The 21,620-nt window shown below is 43.0% G+C and overlaps 1 protein-coding gene across 1 annotated transcript; it reads right to left on the minus strand.

Annotated features, from left to right (window-relative positions):
* Window positions 1–987: 987 nt before the first annotated feature.
* On the minus strand, window positions 988–17,463 carry RPP30 (ribonuclease P/MRP subunit p30). Its single transcript, XM_054277352.1, has 11 exons — window positions 17,357–17,463; window positions 16,334–16,389; window positions 15,961–16,017; window positions 15,182–15,256; window positions 14,594–14,665; window positions 9,926–10,015; window positions 7,735–7,851; window positions 4,266–4,295; window positions 3,818–3,855; window positions 2,622–2,701; window positions 988–1,262 (listed from the first exon to the last, which is right to left on the minus strand). The coding sequence occupies exons 1-11, from the start codon at window positions 17,436–17,438 to the stop codon at window positions 1,150–1,152; spliced, it is 810 nt and encodes a 269-aa protein (XP_054133327.1). The 5' UTR covers window positions 17,439–17,463; the 3' UTR covers window positions 988–1,149.
* Window positions 17,464–21,620: the final 4,157 nt, after the last annotated feature.

The following is a 21,620-nucleotide window of genomic DNA, read 5'->3' on the forward strand; positions in this document are numbered from 1 at the left end:
TGTTCTTCCTGTGCTGAGGACACAGCATTCCAGGTGGGAGAGAGCAGAGCAGAGGGGTATTAAGATGCTGCATTCAGTTAAATGCCTGATTATCCACTGGGTGGCCTGACAGACAAATATGCCAGAGACTCTCACACTCCTCCACCAACCCAAGTCAGCTGGCTTTATAGTCTGGCCAAAGCCATGTCCTGGGCACTATCCTGAGGTGGAGTCAGAAGTGGGCAGCAATGTATAGGTTTTCTTGGAATGCCAATTTTGGAGTGAATTTGCACAAAATCCGGAGGAACAAGCAGAAGAATCGCCTATTCTGTCAGCAGGCAGCTCTCCTAGACTGAGGCCAACAGCTTCAGACAGATGAGACTTTTCCCACACAAGCACTGTAATTCACAAGTGCCACCCTGGCAGCCACAGGCCTGATGTGCGCTCACATCCTTCTCCACAGAAATCACAGCTCACCTCCACCTGCTGCCCTGTGCTGCAAGCCACAACCTTCCTGCTTGTTTCTGCCCAATTACCTGCACACAGGCAGCAAGCCTGGCAGGAAACAGAAATGACATCAGTGCTGGCTAACTCAGTCTGTTCATCACCTAACTGAGCAGCAGTTCAATCATTCAGGCACCCAAGTGGCCAATGTGCTTCAGGAAACAGGGGGAGAAGAAACTTTATTAGATACAGTGCTTCAGGAGCTGATTGAAAAGTTTCTTCACAGGCCACTTGAAGGTAAACTTCATCTACAGGCTTGCAGGTGTACAGAGATGTGTTCAAAACTTGAGAAACCAGAAGAGCTAGACTATGAAGGCATGTGTTCTTAGACATGTTTTTTAATAAAAAAGGAATGTATGTGTACAAGTAAAAACTTCCATGTTAGAAATGTTCCGTTGAGTTTGCATTAACTCCAGGACACCTAAGGGAGGGTGAAGAGTCAGTCTCCTGCCCTTGGCCAGAAGCCCAGCATGACCTTTCAAATGTGACCTTTCAGATAACACTATTCAGCAGTCTCATTCACAGTTTTCCTCACTTGAATGCTGGAAGAATAACTCTTCTGCAGGCTGAGCAAGGTAGTAAGGGAAAAATAAGATTGGTTGGAGGAAGACTCAACACTGGGTAAAGACGAGATGGAGGCTTTCAAGTTGACAACTTGTTCAGTCCTCAAGCTTGAGTCTTAGCTTTTTTGCAGGCTGGTTTCTCTGCTGTTTCCTCTTCCTCCACCTTGCGAGGCTTCTTCACTGTGTACACCACGCCACAGGCACTCTTTCGAGTTTCTGGAATACACAAGCAGAGGCTGCAGTACCAGCACCTCAAATGCTGAAATAAAATGCATTTAAGCCATACTCAGTTCAGGTGTCCATGCCCCAAACCACAGCTGGACATGATGAGCAACCAGCCAGTCAGCACACACAGCAGGGAAGCAACCTGCAAGGGCAGGAGCTCGGGATTCACTGCATTACAGAGTGGAGAAAATACTGGGGGAAATACAATGGTGGGTGTAGAATTATAGCAAACTAAGGAAAACCAAGGTCTGCAGGGGCTGAGGAGCTGCAGAGACACAAAACCATAGGAAACCAGGCTTAGTCAGTTCAGTAATCACAGAAGGACACATTCTTGAAGCACTGTCAAAAGCACTTCTGAGCCAAACATACTGTTATTAAAAAAACACTAAAAAATGCATTCACATACCCCAGGATTCTTAGACTATGTGGGCACAATTGTATTGGCAGAGGATCCCCTACATACCAAGGAAGTATTTTATGGTATTCAAGAATTTTATTTATTAAACTCTCAACATTATCATGAAATACTGGTCCAATAACCTACTGAGCCCAATTCAATTTTGTAATTACTAGTGGGAAGCTTCTCTGCAAAATTTGAGTTAGAAGAGAGTCTCTATTCCCTACAAATACTCTATTAGCAGAGAGGTTCTGCAAGAACCTTGACAAAATATATCGACTTATTCTGGGCTAGTATCCTCTCTGGGACAAGGGAAATGACACTTGCTATTTAATTTCACAGATAAGATAGATGACAGGCTTGAGAAATCTCACACAAATTTGATAAACTCTGTATTTCTATGTAGATGAGCCGCAGGCTGGAGGAGAACCTGTTGATTTTTCCATGAGTTTGAAATGATACACACTGAAGAGTGAGTCAGAAATAATCCACGTATTAAAGCATCAGAAAGGGACATGACTAAGGTGCTTCTGCACACATGCTGCAAAAAGGCAAATGCAAAACACATGCATATCCATTTTTTGACTTCAATCACTGAGTTTTTTTGAGTGTCACTAAGATCAGCATTCCAACCTTTCTGAAATGGGGCAGTTTCACTACGAAGCACAGCGGCAGGTTCCTATTTTGGTTCAATCCTTTCTGACTCATTAATGTGGTTGCACGAGTCCTCCAGCACAGACAGCACCACCAGTTCAGCCACTGATTTGCCAACATGGCAACGAGGGAAAATGAAACAGCCTTGCCACACAAGCTCCTCTTCATGCATTGGACAAAGAAGTAAAACCCTGATCTGACCTGCTGTGTAAGGTCTCAGACCTTTTGCAGAATATGCATCCACAAGAACTCAGTTTAACAAATGCACACATTATTTACAGGAGCTTCCAAGTGCTCACCTCCATGCAGCATGGTGGCTCTGCAGTTGGTGGACACAGCTGCCTTTGCTTCACCTTCTGACAGGCCAAACAGCAAACCTCTGTCACTGCTGCTCAGGATCAAACACACAGGAAGCACCACACACAACAGGGAAGGCTCTCTGCACGACAGGATTGCTTACTCTACAAATAACTGGGAATTAGCAAAGCTGTAACTCAAAGTGACATTTTGCATAAGGTTACCCAGAAGCAGTAATGAGGCACCCAATTCTCCTGGCTGCAGTTCCCCAGCAGCCCTCCTGGAAAGCTCCTGGCAATGTTGTTTATTTCCAGACAAGAAGCTGTACTTTTGAAAATAAAAGTCTGTCAACACAGAAACATTTTAGATATGCATAATCAAGAAAAAAAATTACCCCCAAGAAAATTTCATCTTTGGGGACAGTCTGATACTAAAGCATTATGCTGAAGTTTCCAGCCACTTTTAGCAGGGACGACACCACCTTAGCTGTGTTAATTTGGCTTGAGCCTGACTGCTCATTTTTAGAGGGAAGAAAAAGCGTTGTGCATAAAATCCTTCCAGGCCACACAGCCTCCCACACGGCTCTCATGACTCAGAGCATGCTCCTTGCCTTCCAGGGACAGGCCAAATATGTGCTTCAGGGGTGGGGAGAGTAACAAAAATGCATCTGAACTCCTAAAAGAAGGGAAGAAAATACACTCTCCTTTGTTTCTAGAACACAAGTTTTTTTTAACATTACATGTATAACTAAGGACTGGAAAATCCAGACCAGAAGTAGTTACTGCTCAGATAAAGACTTTTAATTTTACATGAAACCAATTTTATAGCTTCTGCTACCAAAAATGTGACACTTTGGAGATACTAAGTAATAATTTCTCATTTGGTTCATAGTGTCCTTAGATTTTTATGGGTTTTATTAATTTCTCCATTTACACCCACACAACATTAATACACATCACAACAAAACATTCCTGGAGCTGAACACAAACATTAGTAGTCACAGTGACTTCTCATGCCACCCCATGACCAGGATCTGTTGCTCCTTCCACACACTCAGAGCCCTGGTTCACTGAATGGGTCACCAGCAAGTACCACTGTACAAAGTTCAAGGACTGTAAAGGATGAAAAGAATTTCAAAACCACTTTGAACTTTCCAATGCTACTACTAACTGCTGCCTTTGACTTTGGGAAAGGATACAGATTAGCCACATCATAAGGACCTCGGAGCTCTAGAGGCTAAAACAAAACAAAGTTTGGATATGTGAATGCCTTTGCTGTTAGGCTGACAGTGTGAGCAGGCAGGGCAAGGCTATCAGATAGGCAGGATTAAATGCTATATAATAGCAAGCTACTGAACATAACAGTAAATCAAGCAAATACCACTATTTCGACAGACAGAGTGTCCATCTGGGACAAAACTGTCATGAAAAATACCACAGCAACAGCAAATAAAAAATCCCCCCAAAACCAACAAAACAAAACAACTAACCAAAAAAAAGTACCAAAACCCACAATACAATTCTTTGGTAATGGCAACCATATTTAAACATACATTTTTATATTTAATGTGTAATTAAAGCTGTATTTTCAGCCACAGATAAATCTTCAATTTGTTCTGATTTCTAAAAAAAAAATCCAAGACTTACCCTTTCAGCTGCACTAGATATAACTATGTTCTGGAAAACAAAAGAGTACAAACATTCATCTGTCAGACGGCTCCAAGAAATGAAATAAAAATCAGCAAGATGCAAAAAATTTTTTGAGCATTAGTTAAGTTCAGGCTCAGAGCCCAATTAAACATCAGAATATCTGATGCCCTCAGATGAACTCTGTCAGGGTGGGAATCTTAATTTAGGGACGTGATAAACTTAGTTATTGCTCTGTCCCCTACATAGACAGGGGCACAGGCACAAGCCCTCCCTTGCAATTACAAACCTCTCACAGCCAGACAGGAGATTAGTAAGCACATCTCATTTTAGAGTGACAGGCTAAGCAGTGTAAGTGTCCAGAGTGATGGCATTAAGCAAGCACCTATCAGCCTGCATTTCTCATAGTGGACTTCAAAGTGCCCTTAAGGCAGAGCTGCAGGCACTGTGTTAACAAGTGTCCCCTCTATTTACACCGGCTGAAAAAGGCCCCACATAAACAATTCACCCTGAGCTGTAAGAGAAATAGATTTAGGAGTCCAGGATTCCCCAGAAGCAGATTACAAGTAGTGCCTTGAGACAGTTTGGTGCTCCCAGATTTTCAGTCTGTACTGCTGCAGTACCACTCAATGCTAAGCATTTGTGTTAGCCTTGACCATACCCACACTTGCTCAGGAAATGTATCTACACTTAGGCAGTGGCTGCCACTTTGTGCCACACACTCCTCTTCCTTAACACTGGCACCCCTATGAAAATCACCAGGCAGAGAAATCCTTCTCCCTTCTCTCCTAAAAGGTTTCTGCAGAAGAGGCATGTGACTACAGTGGGGTTGGCAGATCCCATAGCTCAGCTGCCAGAGCTCTTGTGATGCTAAGCCCCAAGGATGCTCACCTAGGTGGGCCTGCTTGGCTCAGCTGGTAACTATGCAGCAGCAAAATCTCCTTGCACCTTTTATTATACTCAATAAAAGGCTTTGGGAATTCCTGCTTGAGTGGGTGAGAATTAGAATTGTGCTGATGCAGAGACAGACTTTCCCCCTCTGATGTCAGTACCACCAACACATCACCCAGCTCTGGTTTCAGGGTGAGGGTTTCCCCACACTGCTCTGCTTCCTCTGCCACCTCCATAGCACAAAGAGCTGGGCAGATATTGGAAGAAAATGCCCTGTGTGCAGCTAGACCTCAACAGCTGAAAAACCTGTGTAAAGCTGGCTGCATGTTCAGTGTGCCCCAGGTTTCCTCATGTGCTGAGGAGAAGAGCATGGGACAGTTGACTCTGCCTCCCCACAAGGAAAGCCAGAAGCAGAAACAATATATACAGTACATACATCAAAGTGACTTAACAGCACACATCCTGATGGAGCCTAGGACATTGTGTTTTCTGAATATCTCATCTTTAAAACAACTACACTGTGGATCCCAGAGGTGCTTTTGGGCATAAGTGGTGCTGACTGCAAGAGTTTGCTGGGAAAACTCAAGTTTCCTGCTGCAAACTGTAGCAACTGATGCCTGTCACCCAGGCTCAGAGGAGCTCCCAGAGCAGCTGTGTGAGCCATCTGAAGCCAGCACAGGACTGTGGATCACTGCTGGGCACTGGAGATACGCTCTGCCTGGTTCAACGGCTTTCACTAGGGGACGGGTAACATGGAGGAGGGACACAAGAGCAGGTAAGAAAAGCACTGCTGGCAAGTGAAGAGCAGCAGGCAAAGGCAAATCCAAGGCAAGAGCTAAAGGCAAATTTAAAAGGCAAAACACTATCTCCCCAGGTAAAGCAGACAGCAGCTGTTCAGTACATTGCTCCAGGCAGCCTCCAACTCAGTTACCAAAACACAGCAGGTGAGGGACTGTGGCTATACACACCTTCTGTCTGGCAAGGCAGGGGAGTTTCTCCTTCATTCCCTGCACATTTTAATGTTTTAAAGACACTGCTCAATGCCAGTTCTCAAAACACAAGTAAATTTCTGAAGGTTTCTCTGCACTGTTATAATAGACATAGAATAAAAGTATCCAAAAGCTACTATGGGTTGAGCAACTACACATTACAGAACATGAGAGTTGCATGCCAGGTGCCAACAGAAGCAGCCTAGGGACCAGCCATCCCATGTTCCATTGAAACAAGGGCCTCCACCTCACTGACAGAGGCGAACTCTCAGTAGGGCTAATAACCATCTCTGCTGGTCCACAGCCTACTGAGTCTGGAGGCAAAGAACAAAGACAAGCTAGCAGTCCTTTTCCAGTGCCTGACAACAACCTGTCCCGTGCAGCTCCAGCTGCTTTACCTTCCAGTCACAGATGAAACCCTGACTGGCAGAGGCAGAGTGAAAGGGCACCGTGCACAGACAGAGCCTGAACATCTCACTTGCCCTGTCCGTGATACCAACACAGCTGGTGCTCTCCAGTTCATCAACAACCACGTGAGAAGCACATCCTGAACTGCACAGAGGAAAGAGGAGCAGTATCAAAAAGGGAATTCCAAGGGAAAGTGGTCTGGTGTGTATAGAAGTCCTGTCCAAGTCAGTACTTCATATTATTACCTGCCAGAGCTGGGCTTCTCAGGAGAGGCTGTGCAAACACTCACCTCCTCTGGAGCACCAAGGAACGAATCTGTTTGACCCACCTGCTGTTCTAGAAAAGCTGCCATGATGGAGGTAATGACGGATCTGCTTTAAATTTACCTTCCAAGCTCTGCATCCCACTTCAGATTTTCCAAATCCAGCTTCTCTGGACTAGCTACATGTGGCAGAGGCCATTTACAATACAGAAGAGGGAGCTACAATTTCTGTTAAATTTGATATGACCCCCTATTAAAAAGCATGGCCTGAGAGGACACAGACAGCTTAACCTGGTAGCCTGGGAGGAGGTAAGTTATGAAAGCAATGATTACAGGCATCCCAAAGTTACTTCTTCCTTGGGTTTCAGTAGCATGGAAGAATGCAGCTCATCTGACTGCAGCAAAGCCTTGGCCAACAGCCAGCTAGCTGTTTGGTCTATTTTGGACCCAGAGAATTTACTTGTTAACAAAACAAGATTTCTACTTTTTTTTAAATTGTTTTTTAGCCCCCATATTTAAAGTAGGCAGTCAAGAGAGCTTTTGTTTAATGAGAAATATGAAGTGGAAGATTTTAAAGAAATACATGAATTTCAGTTCTAGTGCAAACCCTAGAAGTCTGGCACTTTAATCTCCCTCCATACCCTCCCACCTTTGTTTTTGGGAATTGCATACCATAACCTCACATGGGTTGCTCCGGAAAAAGAATCTAACAGCTTGACAGCTTAAGAAGAAAGCATGCAGTGGTTCAAGAGTTGGAAGTATCTGGAGCTACAGTGATTGTGTCCTTGTGTTAGTAGGCCAAGATTTAGTCACAGCTTCAGATGTCCCAGCATCAAACTCATTTAAAATGGCTCAGTCTGTACAACTCCAGAAAAATTTGAACTGATTTAATTACCTTGTTTTCACTTTGAGAACTTACCTTTCCTTTGCAGATCTGCATCAGGCTGATGGCATTTGAAATTGTGTATCTTCTCATAGTAGAGTCTTTGATGGCAGGCGTGTAAAGAAGTTCAAAGTAAATGCCTCGATCTATTGCCTTCACATGAAAGAGAGTGATCAAAAATCAAAAGGCCTAACAATCTAACAACTGCTGTCTGTTATTGATGCAGCTTACTCTCACTTTAACTGTGTCACATACAAAAAAAATAAGGCAGAATTGTTCCAGTAAGAGCACAGCATAGCATGAAAGGAGAGTGGGGGAAGGCTTCACTGTACACCAGATACGTGTGCATAAATCTTGGACAGATAAATGAGGTTTAACAAACAAACCACTTATTTGCTGTAATTGGCTATCACTAATATATACACACAGTCAGAGTCAAGGAGACAGATAACCATTGCTGGTAATCTGCTGTCTTGAAACTTTGAGGACCCAAGTCCTCTAGTCCCACACCCTGCTGTAAGAAAGATCATCACTTCCCTCAGCAGCCATGTATTGCAGATTAAGAATTCCACCTTGCACAAAAGCAGCAACGAGGACCCTTCTCCTGTCTCACACATACTCTGGTGTTTGTGACAATGTTAGAAAACACTGAATCACAGAAGAGGTTTCAAATAGTAATACTGGTTATGTTTTCAGCTGCTTTGACATTCTTTGCTGTGCCTCACCAAAAGCCCAGTATCCTTGTTTTTGCAAACACAGAAAGGTTAATAAGCTTGCACACACTGTGCTAGCAATAAAGACACAACGTAAGGCCAGGAGTTCTTTGTTCCACGGCAATCCTACATTTGCCTGAAATGATACTCTACTCTTACAAAATATTATTAAAATAGGCTGCAATGGTAATACTGTAAGAGAGTCCAGTAACTGAATACAGCTGGAATTAATCCAGCTCCCACCCATGCATGACCTCTGTATGCAAGCACAACAGAAGCTACACATGAATCAAATGTTTTACATAGATCTGGCCTGATAGCTGCAAACAAGAGAAGCCTGAATTCATCAAAACCAAACAGATGATGGCAATACACCAATTTCCAGTCAAGGTAGTTTTTAACCTCATCCTACCACTTCAGCTGCCTGCCTATCTGTCTGGCATTGTAACAACCAGAACTGACTGCCCCAGGATGCGCAGACCTGCCCAACAGACAGACTGCCTTGAGGCTGGGACTGTGGAAAATGAGAGGTAGCTTGCAAGGAAAATGTCTCCCAACACAGGGCTCTAAGAGCCACACAGCTCCTTACCTGGGCCAGCTGCTGCAGTTTGAGACAGCTAGGGTTCTTTCATACAGTGTTTCATACAAAATTGTTATTCCAAGTGGAATGTTGAAATCCTCAGTTTACCATAAATGCCAATGTATTATTGTTATTCTGTCTCAGAATTAATTCTAGTTAATTTTGAATTTTTATTCTAGGTCAAACTTTATAAAAAAAGGAAGTAGGATTACTAGCCAATTCCAAATTTAAAATTTTGAGAATTAAGTTCTACATCAGCCAAGAATGCCCATGTGGAATGAACCTTTACATACACTCAGAGGAGAAAACAAGTTCCCATAAGAGCACGCTCGGATTAAGTTTTCTGGCAAACTACCAACAGCAGGCAGAACTATATTTGATGCACACTGATAGCCATCTTGGGTCCCACAGCATATATTTAGCAATGCTACACTGGGTTCATTTACCAAGACATTCTTTTGTCCAAGTATGGATTCAATACAGTTGTCTTTCAAGTAACCAGCACAACATCCTTCTCCTAAATTGACACTGCCATTCACATTTCCTGTCTTTTAAATCAAAGGGCTGTTTATCTGTTTTGACACAGCTGTACCATTTCTGGTTTGGGAAGCAGCTTTGTCAGCAATCACGCCATATCTCCCTGCTTAGCAGCACAGTGGCCTGAAGGCTCTGTTTCCACTCCTTGGGAACACCACTTCTGCCTTCTTAAGTGGGGGACAGGAGGAGAAAAAGAAAGAACATACATCAATGTGTATTAAGTGCTACAGTGGAGGCCCTGAAGTGAAGGATATTTGAAACAAAACTATACATTATGCAAGAAAATAAAAGAACCACTTGGACAGGAATGGTGGGTGGAAAGCAGTAGGGAATTTGACTCAGATTTTGTATTTAATGTCAGTCTAACAGCAAGAGTGCAATTTAGATGTAAATTTACCATATTCACAGGGGGCCTTCGGAAGTAGAATGGCAGCTTTTCTGTTACATTTATGCAGACCAGATCCACATCTAGTGTTGTGCAAGCAATCTACAGCAAAGAAATAGGAACAAATTATTAGATATGCCAAAAAATACATAACTAACTTAAGGTGCACTAATATTCTCCTTCATTTCTTAATGCAACAAATGTCTCTCCAGGGTGAGTTCAGTTTTAAAATTAAGAGGTACTGTGCATTGCAGGTATGCCAATACAACAGCAGCATTTGAGACTTAAAAACCCAAGTCTTCCCTTTCTTATAGAACTAATTTTCCAATAAAACAATGGTCAACCCCAAAGCAGTACTTACTTCTTTGTTTTTGTCTGACAGAGGACATGCAGAAGCAATGTTGGCTTTTGACAAAAGAACTCACAGATAATAAAGACCAACCCCAGTTTAGAAAGGGAAGACTGCAGGAACTGCCCCTTGTACCATCATGCTCTGCTTCCAGAGCAGCACCTGTTTGTTTTCAGGATTAATTACTTTTATCAGAAGCAATAGAGCAAAGCATAGAAAAAAGCAGAATGTGACTGTTGGTGCTGGAGACCAATCCTCAGAGCCTCCCTTTCCCTCAGCTGGCTGGGTGCAGCTCCTCCTGAGAGCCACACCTCTGGCAGAGTCTGGAGACAGCACTGAAGGCTGCAGTTTAAGAATGTAGCTTTGAATTCACACCACAATTTACAGGTTGTATTAAGAGACAGAGGAAATGAACAAGGGGCAGAGACTCCTCACACTGAGATACAGGGCAAATTAAGGGGCCCTAAAAGGGAGTCCTTGATTGACATTAATCTCATGCACCCAAGGTAGGAATTATATATGCCTACTCTGTAAGGATGATTACACAGGGCTAGACTAATGTCTGTAAGCAGTGCTGTAACAAAAAAGGTAAGACAGGATGGGGAAGTTGAAAAGGAATTTTCTGTGTTGGGGAACTCTCTGCACTCAGAAACCTGGCAGCAACTGCTCCAAATACACCTGGGCCAGGTGCCAACCATTCATCCCTCCTCCCACTGGCACAAAAGCAGTGGGGGCTGTGAGGAGCCCCAGGGGTGAGGGCTGCTCTAACACAAGGCACACTGCTGCTTCGCAAACTGGTCTTCTACCAGTCTGTTCACATGGAATTTGGATGGAGATGAGAGCACAGGCCCATCTTTAGGAATGTTTCTTAGCTGTTGATAGCACTGTCTCCTAGACAAGACAGCCACAGCACACAGGCAGGCAAACCACCACCAAGGTTTTTGAAGTTGAAATGTCTTTGCCAGGACATTCAGACTGAAATTTTTCTTCATGCCCTACCTTTATATTTATCCTCCATTAGGCAGGACATGGGCTGCCTGTGGAATCTATGGCATGGAATTAGATTTCCAAGAGGAAGTTTAGTCCTACTACAGTCAGCTTCCCTCCTTTTCTTACATGAGGTACAAACTACTACACTGAGGTGATTTATGGGAACATGCACAGAACAAATAGCTCTGAATCATGCCCTAGAAAATATGTCAGCAAGGTCATAAAAAATTCAGGAAGAGATTATGGCAAAAATTAAAGAAGGCAAGAATAGACATCAGACACATGCAAGTTGTCCTATTTGATGAGAAATCAAGCCTTCCTAATCAGCTCCAGAAACACTGGGAAACTCTTCACCATTTTGCAAATTAAGCACAGTGGGACAGGGAGTGACTCAAAAGCCAGGATATCTACAGGATTCCAGTGACATGAACATGTCAGAAGATACCACCAAGGAAAACCAAACTACGAGCCATATTCCTCACATATGAGGAATTCCTGCACTGCATGAAAAACTGGAGAGCAGATTTCTCCAAGAACTCTAATATTCAGCCTAGCTCTGGCTCCCAGACAAATCAAACATGCAGCCAAGCTAAGGCTACCCTGGCTGCTGAAAAGATCTGAAGTGCAACAACTTCATCCAGAAAATGAGATGCAGCAAATTGCACAGCCCAGCAGCTGCCTGGCAGCACTGTGGGCAAGAGCCCCATCTGCTGGGAGAACTCCAGCCAGCCATTAATAAATACATCTGCCACTGTCTGGGGGCTCTGAAGCAAGCTTTGGCAAACGTTTTAGGAATAAACATTGAAATCTGACTTTGTACTACATCTTCAGATGTACATATGTAGGCTTTTTTAGACACTAGTCATGTGCTAAGTGCTTAAAACCAGCAGACAGAGCTAACTAACATCATTTAAACAATCAGAAATCTTAGCAACATTTTTTAAAAGCAGCAAGTACAGACCCTATTACCTGCATGGGGTGGGCATTCCTGCTGCAGGCCAAAACAATATTTTTGGGAGACTTAAACAAGGAGCCCATTCTACAAATGGCAAACATGGCCTCCTCATCCCCTAAAGGATATAAATTATTTGAAGAATTTGAGGACATCTTTCAGTACATATCACTGCCACATTCAGCCACAAAAGAGCTTCCCTGGCTTGTGACAAAAGGGCACAGACTAGTTTTGGGCCATGCTAAAATTGGAGTACACCTCCAAGGGTCATGTAATTTTTTCACAAAAACATGAAAAATCTTGTTCTATGGAGAAAACATAAGTGCCAAATTGTTGGTGAGAAAGATGATGCTCTTGAGCTCATGCTGAGTTACCAAAAGCCAATAGGAAGTTAATTTGTCATGCAAGACCAACTCTTGAAGGCTTTATTCTTAATAATGAAATATCCATGAGTTGTAAGAGGCAAACTGTATGTGCTGAAACCACCTGTGTAAAGTCCTTTTCACCTCTGTGATACCTCTGTGAAACTGAATCAGCTCTCCACAGTGAGACATTCTAAAATCTCTAAACAAAAGGCAGCCATACAAACCTGCCCTGAATGCGAAGGATGAATGAAGTCTTTCACCTCATGCACTTTGCGAGAAACACGCTTGGGTTCCATCCCCAGCTCAGAGTGCTGCCAGCATGGAAGCAATGGAGATAATCTCACTGACAATCCTGCCTGTTTCCTCACAGCCTGCCCATCACCTGCCAGAGTGTCAGCTTAGCCAGGCCCTGTGTGCACTGCCCTGCCAGAGCACAGCACAGCTCTGTGCTGGCACAGCTCCGTGGGGCTGCCTGCTGAATCACTCTGGGAAAGGGGATCTGCCTGCAAAAGAACTTGGCAAAACCTCTGGTTACTGCTCAGCCAAAAGCAGGCTCCTCCAAGCAAGCTGCCATGCAGCTGAGCAAGCAAGCAGCTCAGCAAAGCAGCCAGGGACTGCAGAAATGAGTGGCTGCTTAAACGCTGCCACAGCTGGATGTGCAACTGCAGCAGGAGGCGTGATATGGCTGAAAAGAAACAATAATAACCCTAAGTGAGAGAACACCTTTTCCCAAAAAAACAACACAGCACACCCCAGCTGATCACCTAGTTTCAGGTGCTTGTTAAGCACATGATAAACTGATTGAGCTCACTTGAGAAATGAGATTTTACATTATTGCCAGAGATCAAAAGAAAGAGGTGGAGAGTGGCCAACAAAAAATATTTAAAACCATTTGCCTCTGTCACACCCTGAAGAGTCCTAAAATCTTTCAAGGGAAATAAAATTCAGGAATTTGTTTAATTTTGCTGTAACTCTTATAATTAATGTTTGAATTCTGCTGAAAAATTCTCTAAAGTTCATACTCTTTGACAGCTCCTGCTTTGTAGTTTACTTGGACAAGACTTGAAATAGGAGGGGAAATAATGTAGAAAAACAAAACAGAATAATGCAATTTTAATGTAGCAAAACGGGTATTCAGCAGTACTAGAAAGTGGCTTTAACTTATTTTAAAAAAACAACCACCAGACTCAATTTTAAACTGAGAAGCTCCCTTTGAAAGTAAATTCTTCAAAGAAACTCACCTTTTTTTTTTGCTGTCCTTGCCCCTCCTTCACACTGCTTTAAACTGCATGTCTGCCTGCCAAGGCTAACAGAGATGGAACACTTCCACCTACTCACCCAATTCAGACTTAATATTTACAAGCTTACAACAGATCAGATATCACAATTTTGGGTTTTGTAAGAAAAATTCTGACAAAAACATAACTTCTTTCAAGGTGCTCCACCAAATCAGAACATCGACATCAGCTGTTATCAAGTATTTCAGAACAATTTGAATAAAATATGAAGGAAATGGAGCTGAACAGCTACCAGGTAACTCACAGAACCACATTAGTTCCACTTTAAAATCCTCCCTAGCATTTTTGAGGAATAATTAGTTTTAACAGAAGATCAAAAGCGCATTTTAGGGAAGTTTTCAAGAGTTTGAGAAGTTAAAGCTGGAGACAGAAGTTTTCTACATGGTGATAGTACACGTATATTGGAGGGGAAAAAAGAATGTTTTCTCTCCTCACTAGAGTACAAGGCACATAAAGGCAACCACAGTGCAGGGCATACAAGTCCCTCCATCATGCAGACAAGGTAGATATTTCAGACTTTAACCTGTCACCTCAGGGCCCTGCAGCCTCCTGCAAATCCTCCCAAACCCCTCAGCCCATCAACTGCCCAGGCAGCCTATAATGTTTGATTAACTCCATGAGGCCTTTATAAATGGGGAATAAAATCAAAACAAAGCATGTACTTAAATTAGCACAAGGCACTAAAGGCTACTGAATGAGCATTACTGATGAGATGATGGTACTTACATGGAACAGCTTCTCAGTTTTTGGAAATACTGCTATGATGTCATATAACCTTATGTTTGCAGATGTTGATCTCTATAAAAGGAGGAAACAATTACTACTTTGAATTCTGACATGCACAATGATTACAACCAAAACAATGAGTAAAAAAAATCCTTTTTCCCTGTCAAGTATTAAAACAAAGCCAATAATCATCAGATTACACAGCAGGTTTCTACAATGAAGTCATTTATTCTCAATTTGAGGCTTGTCCCAGCAATTTATTAAGACACACTTTTTGCTTTGATCTTGTAGCACAAAAACATAACCAGATGCAAGGGTTACTCATGGTCTTCTAGTTCATGCACAGAAGTCCAGAAACCAAGGAACAGAACTATTTTTCCATATTGACAAATGATCAACAGAAGCCATATACACTCTTGTAAGTCTGCATCTCCTCATGATCACATTACTTGCTAGAGATGCAATCTCAGAAACCACTTCTGAGTGCCCTATAAATTCCAGGATGCTGTCCCCATGGAATTTCCAGTTTCATTCATTCATTAAGAAAAGGAAATAAAAGTTGCAAAATTGATTGCTGAGTATACTTACCAAGAGATTACAGTGGGAAGGATCAGAAACAACAAGTGTTAGCCGGGTCAAGACTTTAATTCTTTTAGATGTCCCCTACAGAAAAAAGAATAATATAAAAAAAAATTAATAACCCAATGCAAAAATTTGTGGTAATTTCCACCCAGTCTGCTATAAAAAGAAAATGGTGTCATGCTTATAGTCTTGCTATACTAATTTTCTAAAGTTTGTAGTTACACTTCCCTAATTTACATTATCTCTTTGCTATTATACCTGTCCTTACATAGAACGACTTACTGTGTTTCTCTGGGGAAGGATGAATAGAACGCAAAGAAAAAAAAGAAAAACAACCATGCAAAAAAATTGAGTATAATTTACAACTGCTATGATTCCCCAGGCAGGCCACAACTGCAATGAAAAGCAGTTCTTGAATTAATCAATGTCAGTGACCCAAAACATATTATTGTATTTCTTTATATCCAAGTTTTGCTCCATCAAAACCACAAAATTATTTTCGAAACTTAAATTTCAAGAACTGTACTGTGATTATTCCACTACAAGCAGATTCAAAATTCAAACAAAGCAATTTCTTTAATAATTTCTAAAATAACGAATAGAGCCTACCCTGATGTGAGTTTACTATTCTTCCAATGCTTGGAGTTTGAACCATGAAATAATGGACAAATTTTTCTTTTTTGATTAACACCTCATACACAAAATCCCATATACAAACACACAAAGGTAAAAAAGGGTAACTCGGAATACCAGTGTATATATATATAGAATGTAACTAGACATACTTGTACAATAGGTAAAGATGGAAACAACTCTGAAGGGGATACTGGCTTGATGATTTCCTTGAAAGAGAACAGAACAAAGTTATTAAAAATGTCACGGGTTATGTTTACACGTAAACAAAAACTGTGTTCCAATCTTAAGAAGAAATTTACCACACTAAGGAAACTATTTTTGTGGGACAGTACATGAACCATATTAAAAATTAATCCGAAGGCAGTTCTACTGAAATATAAAATGGGAGTTTTGTTACAAACAGAGATTTGTGCTTGTATCTAGATGTGCATTCTGCAGCTAAAGCTATCTGGAAACATGGAATAAGGCAGCAGATTTACTAAAGAAAACACAGTAAGAACAAATAACCCCTAGAAAAATTACCTGTTTCTTTTCTTTAAAATCGATGACATGATTAAGTGCAACTACAGAATATCCCACTGAAAAACACACAGTAAAAATTTAGTCAATATATAGTAAAAAACAATTCCAATGAGAAAACTGTAAAATACTCATTACTTAAATGTCCTACAGTTAATAATCACGTGCATGTTTAGATTTCACAATATTTTTTAAGACAACTGGTTCACCCAAAATGTGCTTTGAAATAGACAAAAAAAAAAAAAAAATCTGTTTGGCTTTTAACATAGCCCTGGCCTGACAACTCTCACTCAATGGCAGAGCTTTATGAACACAAATACATGAGTTTGGTGTCCTCAAAGGTCTGGCCTAGCCTGGCCGTGTTTGTGACTTTCTTTATGGAAAACTGCTAAGTGTACTCAGGACAGTTGTTAAAAACTGCAGATAACGCAGGGCTGGCAGAGATACAGCTGCCGGAGAAGGCAAAGCAGGAATTCCAAACGATGCTGAGTGAACGGAGAAGGTTTGGCTCACAGGCTCTGGGGAGGATGAAGAGCTGCCGGGGGCATTCAAACCTCCCGCCCCGAACCCCGCACAGGCAGCACATGGCTGCGCAACAGCTCTGCAGGAAAAGAGCCGGGCCCTCCCAAACTGCAGGCGGAAAAACTTGTGCACGTAGGGGAAGAACCAACTGTGACACCGGGACAAGCAGGCAGAGACAGAGCTGCAAGGCGCAGCAGGAGCTTCCCCTGCGCCCCCGTCCCGGGCAGAGCCAGCCCTGGGCACTGTGCTGGCAGAGAGCCGCGGGCTGAGCGGGCTGAGCGGAGCGGCGCCGGGGGAAGCGGAGGGAAGAGAAGGCTCATCCCGGGAGTCCGGCCGTGCCACCCCAGCCCGCAGGCTCCGGCAGTGCCTGCCGTGCCAGGGGAGCCGCCGCTCGCGTCCCGCTGCCCTCCTGGCCGGGGCCGGCCGCGCTCCCCAGCTCGGCCCCACCGAGCTCCGGGCCGGCCCCGCCGCCCGCCCCGCCGCCCGCCCCGCTCGCAGACTCACGGTGCGCCGCGGCCTCAAGCAGGCTCTGCAGGGACTTCTTGTCCGCTCCCTGCGGCAGGTTTAGGTCGGCGAACCCGGCCATGCTCTCGGCGCGGCGGGCGGGCCCAGCCCGGGCACGGCGGCGGCGCAAGTGGCGGCACCGCCCTCCCGCCCGCGGCAGCCTGGGCCCTGTAGTCCCGCCCGTCCGGGCCGGCGGCTCCCGCAGCCCTGGCGGGGCCGTGCTCCACGCGGCTTTGGCTGCCTCGCCGCGGCGCTGCGGGGCCGGGGAGGGGCTGTGCGGTGATGGCTGAGGTCTCAGGCGGAGCCTCTGAAGGCGATCCCCCAGGATCGTGGTTCGTTCCCAGGCAACGCACCCCGGGCTGGCTCTGAGGGGCATCCCCCGAGTGAGGGCACCCCCGAGCGGCTCTGCCGCTCTCCGCGGCCGCAGCGGCGCCGGCCGAGGCTCGCCGCGCCCCTCGGAGCCGCCGGGCGCCCACCAGGTGGAGCGGTAGCCCTGCTCCTGTGGCGTGTTATCTATCCCCTGAGAAACTGGTTCGGCTCTGTCTGAACGTTGCCAATACACATCAAATCCAATCTTTTCTATTTATGGTTTCACAGTTATTCTCTTTCCTACAGCGCCCCGAGCTGCCGTGTCAAAGACAGCCCTGACACCGAAGAGGACACAGGAATTCTCACAGACCGATAATCAGATACAAGTTCACTGTGTGTCACTGCCACAAAAAGTACTAATGTTGTTCTACCGCTGATAAATAGCACACAATATGTAAAATACAAATGGAAATTCTCAATAGATGGTTTTTGGTGACTTAGAGCAGCTGCTGAAGACAGCAGGTCTGCAATTCCTGTCCAACTTCAGGTGGCCAAACCAGGTGGTCCTTCCCCTTTTCTATCTTTAAATTGGGCTAAATGCTCACCAGGGGAAGTCTGTGGAATATCTGGAGCCCTGAATTCTTAATATGGCAAAAATGCTTCTAACCAAGGCCAAGGCTGCTGCCAAACCCTGAACATCCCTTCTTACAAGGATGTTCTTGCATCAGATCTTGATGCAGCTTGTGCTAGCTGTGCACACAGGGCTTGTGGGGACCTGGGGCTCATTTCTATCAAAGAGAACACTTGGTTAGCAAAGCATGGCTGAGAAACAACAGCACCTTCTTGGCGTGTTTCTGGACATCCTGCCTGATGAGTTACAAATACCTGGGATGGTGGTAGCACAGAAGCTGCTTGTGGGTTGCAGACACTGGACCAGGAGTTGAAGCACTTTTGAGGGTCAGTAGAAAACAGCTCCCACATCTGTATGGCAGGAAAGTTCCACATCACACTGAAAGGGGTAAAAACCCCCAGCTGGTAAACCATTGTTGTTCACGCCACATCTATGGCGGCATTTTTTTCTTGACAATATTAGATCAAGGTATTTCAGTAAAGAAGCTGTCTTTGAGTCCATCTGCATCTGTAAGTTGCTTGCCTGTTACATCACATTAGCCAATACTGCTTCTCTGCCAGCCATTTGAAGAAAGAGCACAATCTGAATGGAATTGCCAAGATTTTTCTTGGATGTGTGTGAAAATGGAGCAGCTTGAGATATTATTCCAGGTTTTCTTTGGCTCAGTGTTTGATGTAACTTGATTTGTCTTAATGAATGTAAAAAGCGATCCAGAAGCATGTATCAGTTATTTCTGAACAGTCCTACTGCAGCAGTGTTCAGAGACAACAAAGAAGATTAAGCAGCCTTCATGTTTGGCAATATACAAGCAAAAGAAACCTTTCCTTGAAGTGCTTAAAATGGAGGACATTTAAACAGATCTTCATGCAGAAGCTCTGCAGAACCCTATTTGCTGTAATGGTGTAAGAATCCGAGTATGAAGCACTTTTAGCAGCAGGAATCACAAATCATGTACTCAGAACAGTGCACAGCATTCTTTTCTATGTTATTATTTAGATGTTACTGCTTTTATTTACGCCAGCCCCAGTGGTCTGAGGAGAGCTCCCTTACGGTCCTCACTGTTCAGCTGCAAGCTTCTAACATGCTTTGTTTCATTGCTGTCCTGAAGTTCCGTGGTGAAAACAGATCTCCTCACTCCAAATGTTTCTTCCTCAATACACTTAGACCTCAAGACAGTCCTTTCTGTAAATTTTAATGCAGACACTGTCACAATTCTTCTAATACATTTTCAATGGGCAGCCCATGGTAGCAACTGTTAAGGTCAGTTCGGCATTTGGCCCTTTTTGGATGCTAAGATTTTATTTAATACTATTGACCTCAGCAACTCAGTAACATGAATGTCACAGTCACTTTTATCATAACCTCATAACCTCCATAAACTCCAATGTAAAGGTACAGATGGAGTTTTCAGAGTTGGGAGCTCTCACTTTGAGTGATAAAGAATTTTAAGCATAAATGTCATCTTAATTGTTCATTTTCTTTTCAGATGCCAGCTTGCTGTTGTTAGTATTTGCTGGTTTCAAAAGAGGGAAGACATTATTTCATATTTAAGTTGCACAGATGAAAGCATTTATTTTGACAATGGTAAGAAATGGCCAAATATGGGAATAGTTACCTCTCTGTTTTCCTGCCACAGAGTGATGATGATTTATCTTCACAAAGACAAGAAAAGGCAGAAAAGAAAAGTGCAGCTGCAACATATTTGCTAGAAATTAGACAAGTGTTAGTTGCTAAACAGTACATGCTGGGAATAAAAATCAAGGTTTCAGTAATACTTCTAGAAAGGAGAGGAGAGGAGAGGAGAGGAGAGGAGAGGAGAGATATGACAGACAAATGAAAACAACAGTTTAAGGAGATAAGATCTCACAGGCAAGGAAGGACAAAAGAGGGGATAGTAAGAAAGAACAAAAGAACAAGAAAAGTTTCCATTATTATTATTATTATTATTATTATTATTATTATTATTATTATTATTATTATTATTATTTGTTGCATTGCATACTCATGTTACCTTCCTGCCATGTGTACAGTATTGAATGGCTTAAGAAGGGGAGTGTAGCAGTGCCTTCAACTTTTTAGGCTAAGAGGAGCAGGGCTATTGTTTTCTATAGGCAGCTGTGTGAGGGAAGGTGTTACCATGCTGGGCTGTCAGCGTTTTCTCCTCTGCTGCTGAAGCTCTTGCACTGCATTCCTTGACCCATTTCAGTCAGGATCCTCCAAGTTTGCACAGACCTGCTCACTGTAAGCATCAAGTCCTCCAGGGAGGGATGAAGGATCCAGGATTTAATGCTGGGTTTTTCAACAGAAACATTTTGATAGATACAGTCTGGCCCCACTAAATCAAAATGTGCTTGGGAAACTGTATAGCCTTAATGATCTGTCTTACCTTATCTCACTAACATGGCAGCAAAGAATTGATAGCAATGGCCTCTGCTGTAATATACACTTAGTATCAATAACAAATGCTGAAGATGTTATGTGATCAGAACTGTTTCTGGAGAAGGAGAAAAAATTAAACAGAGAAAATTAAACAAAATTAATTACTTTGGGAGAGGGAAAAAATCAAAGTAAAAGAGTTCTCTTGCATTTTTTTTTTCTTTTTATAATCTGAAATTTTTCTATATAACAATAATAAAATACCAAAGGTGAGATTTGTAAATAAAGTACATTATCAAATATTAACAAAATAGTTTAACTTCACTAAGTGCAGAAAGAATGGGGGACAAAGGATTTAGCACAGAATTGGAGGTATATGTAAATGTTAAGAGGATTTTATGCATAGAGAGCCTAAATTACTCAAAGGACAGGATTTTACTAAGCCCAGCCAGAAAAATGATTTGATTATATTTTTGAAGCCTAATGGAAGGTGAAAAAGTAATTTCTTGGGTAGAGAACAAATGTCAGCTTGTTATTCTTGACACCTAATTGGGCATTTGTTTCACTTCTATATTCTGTCTGGAACAATGTGTTAGAATTTTTAGATAGGATCACTGAAGACAAAAAAGGGATGTACCCTTGGAAAGATGAAGTCCTACTTTCCTTTGTTGTTATTTTAAGTACCTAGAATAGATGTCATCTCATGGAATGATTGATTTTCTATGCTTTTCCAGGCACTGGCCATGTGAAACCCTCTAAACCCTCACAAAAAGCACCTCACCAGTTTCAGCCCAGCCTGGGAAACTGGAAGTTATTTTAGGTGTGTCCTAGTAAAAAGCTTTCAAGGGGCATATTTTAGAGAGGTGTCAGCTGCTTTGTCTTGCCAGGGTTTTTCACATCTTTGCAATAGTACATAAATCCCTTTCTGTAATGGTACATAAATTGATT

Source organism: Melozone crissalis, unplaced genomic scaffold (genome assembly GCF_028551555.1).
Source record: "Melozone crissalis strain CALT ecotype California unplaced genomic scaffold, PUWL_Pcris_2 ptg000019l_1, whole genome shotgun sequence".
NCBI classification, from domain to species: domain Eukaryota; kingdom Metazoa; phylum Chordata; class Aves; order Passeriformes; family Passerellidae; genus Melozone; species Melozone crissalis.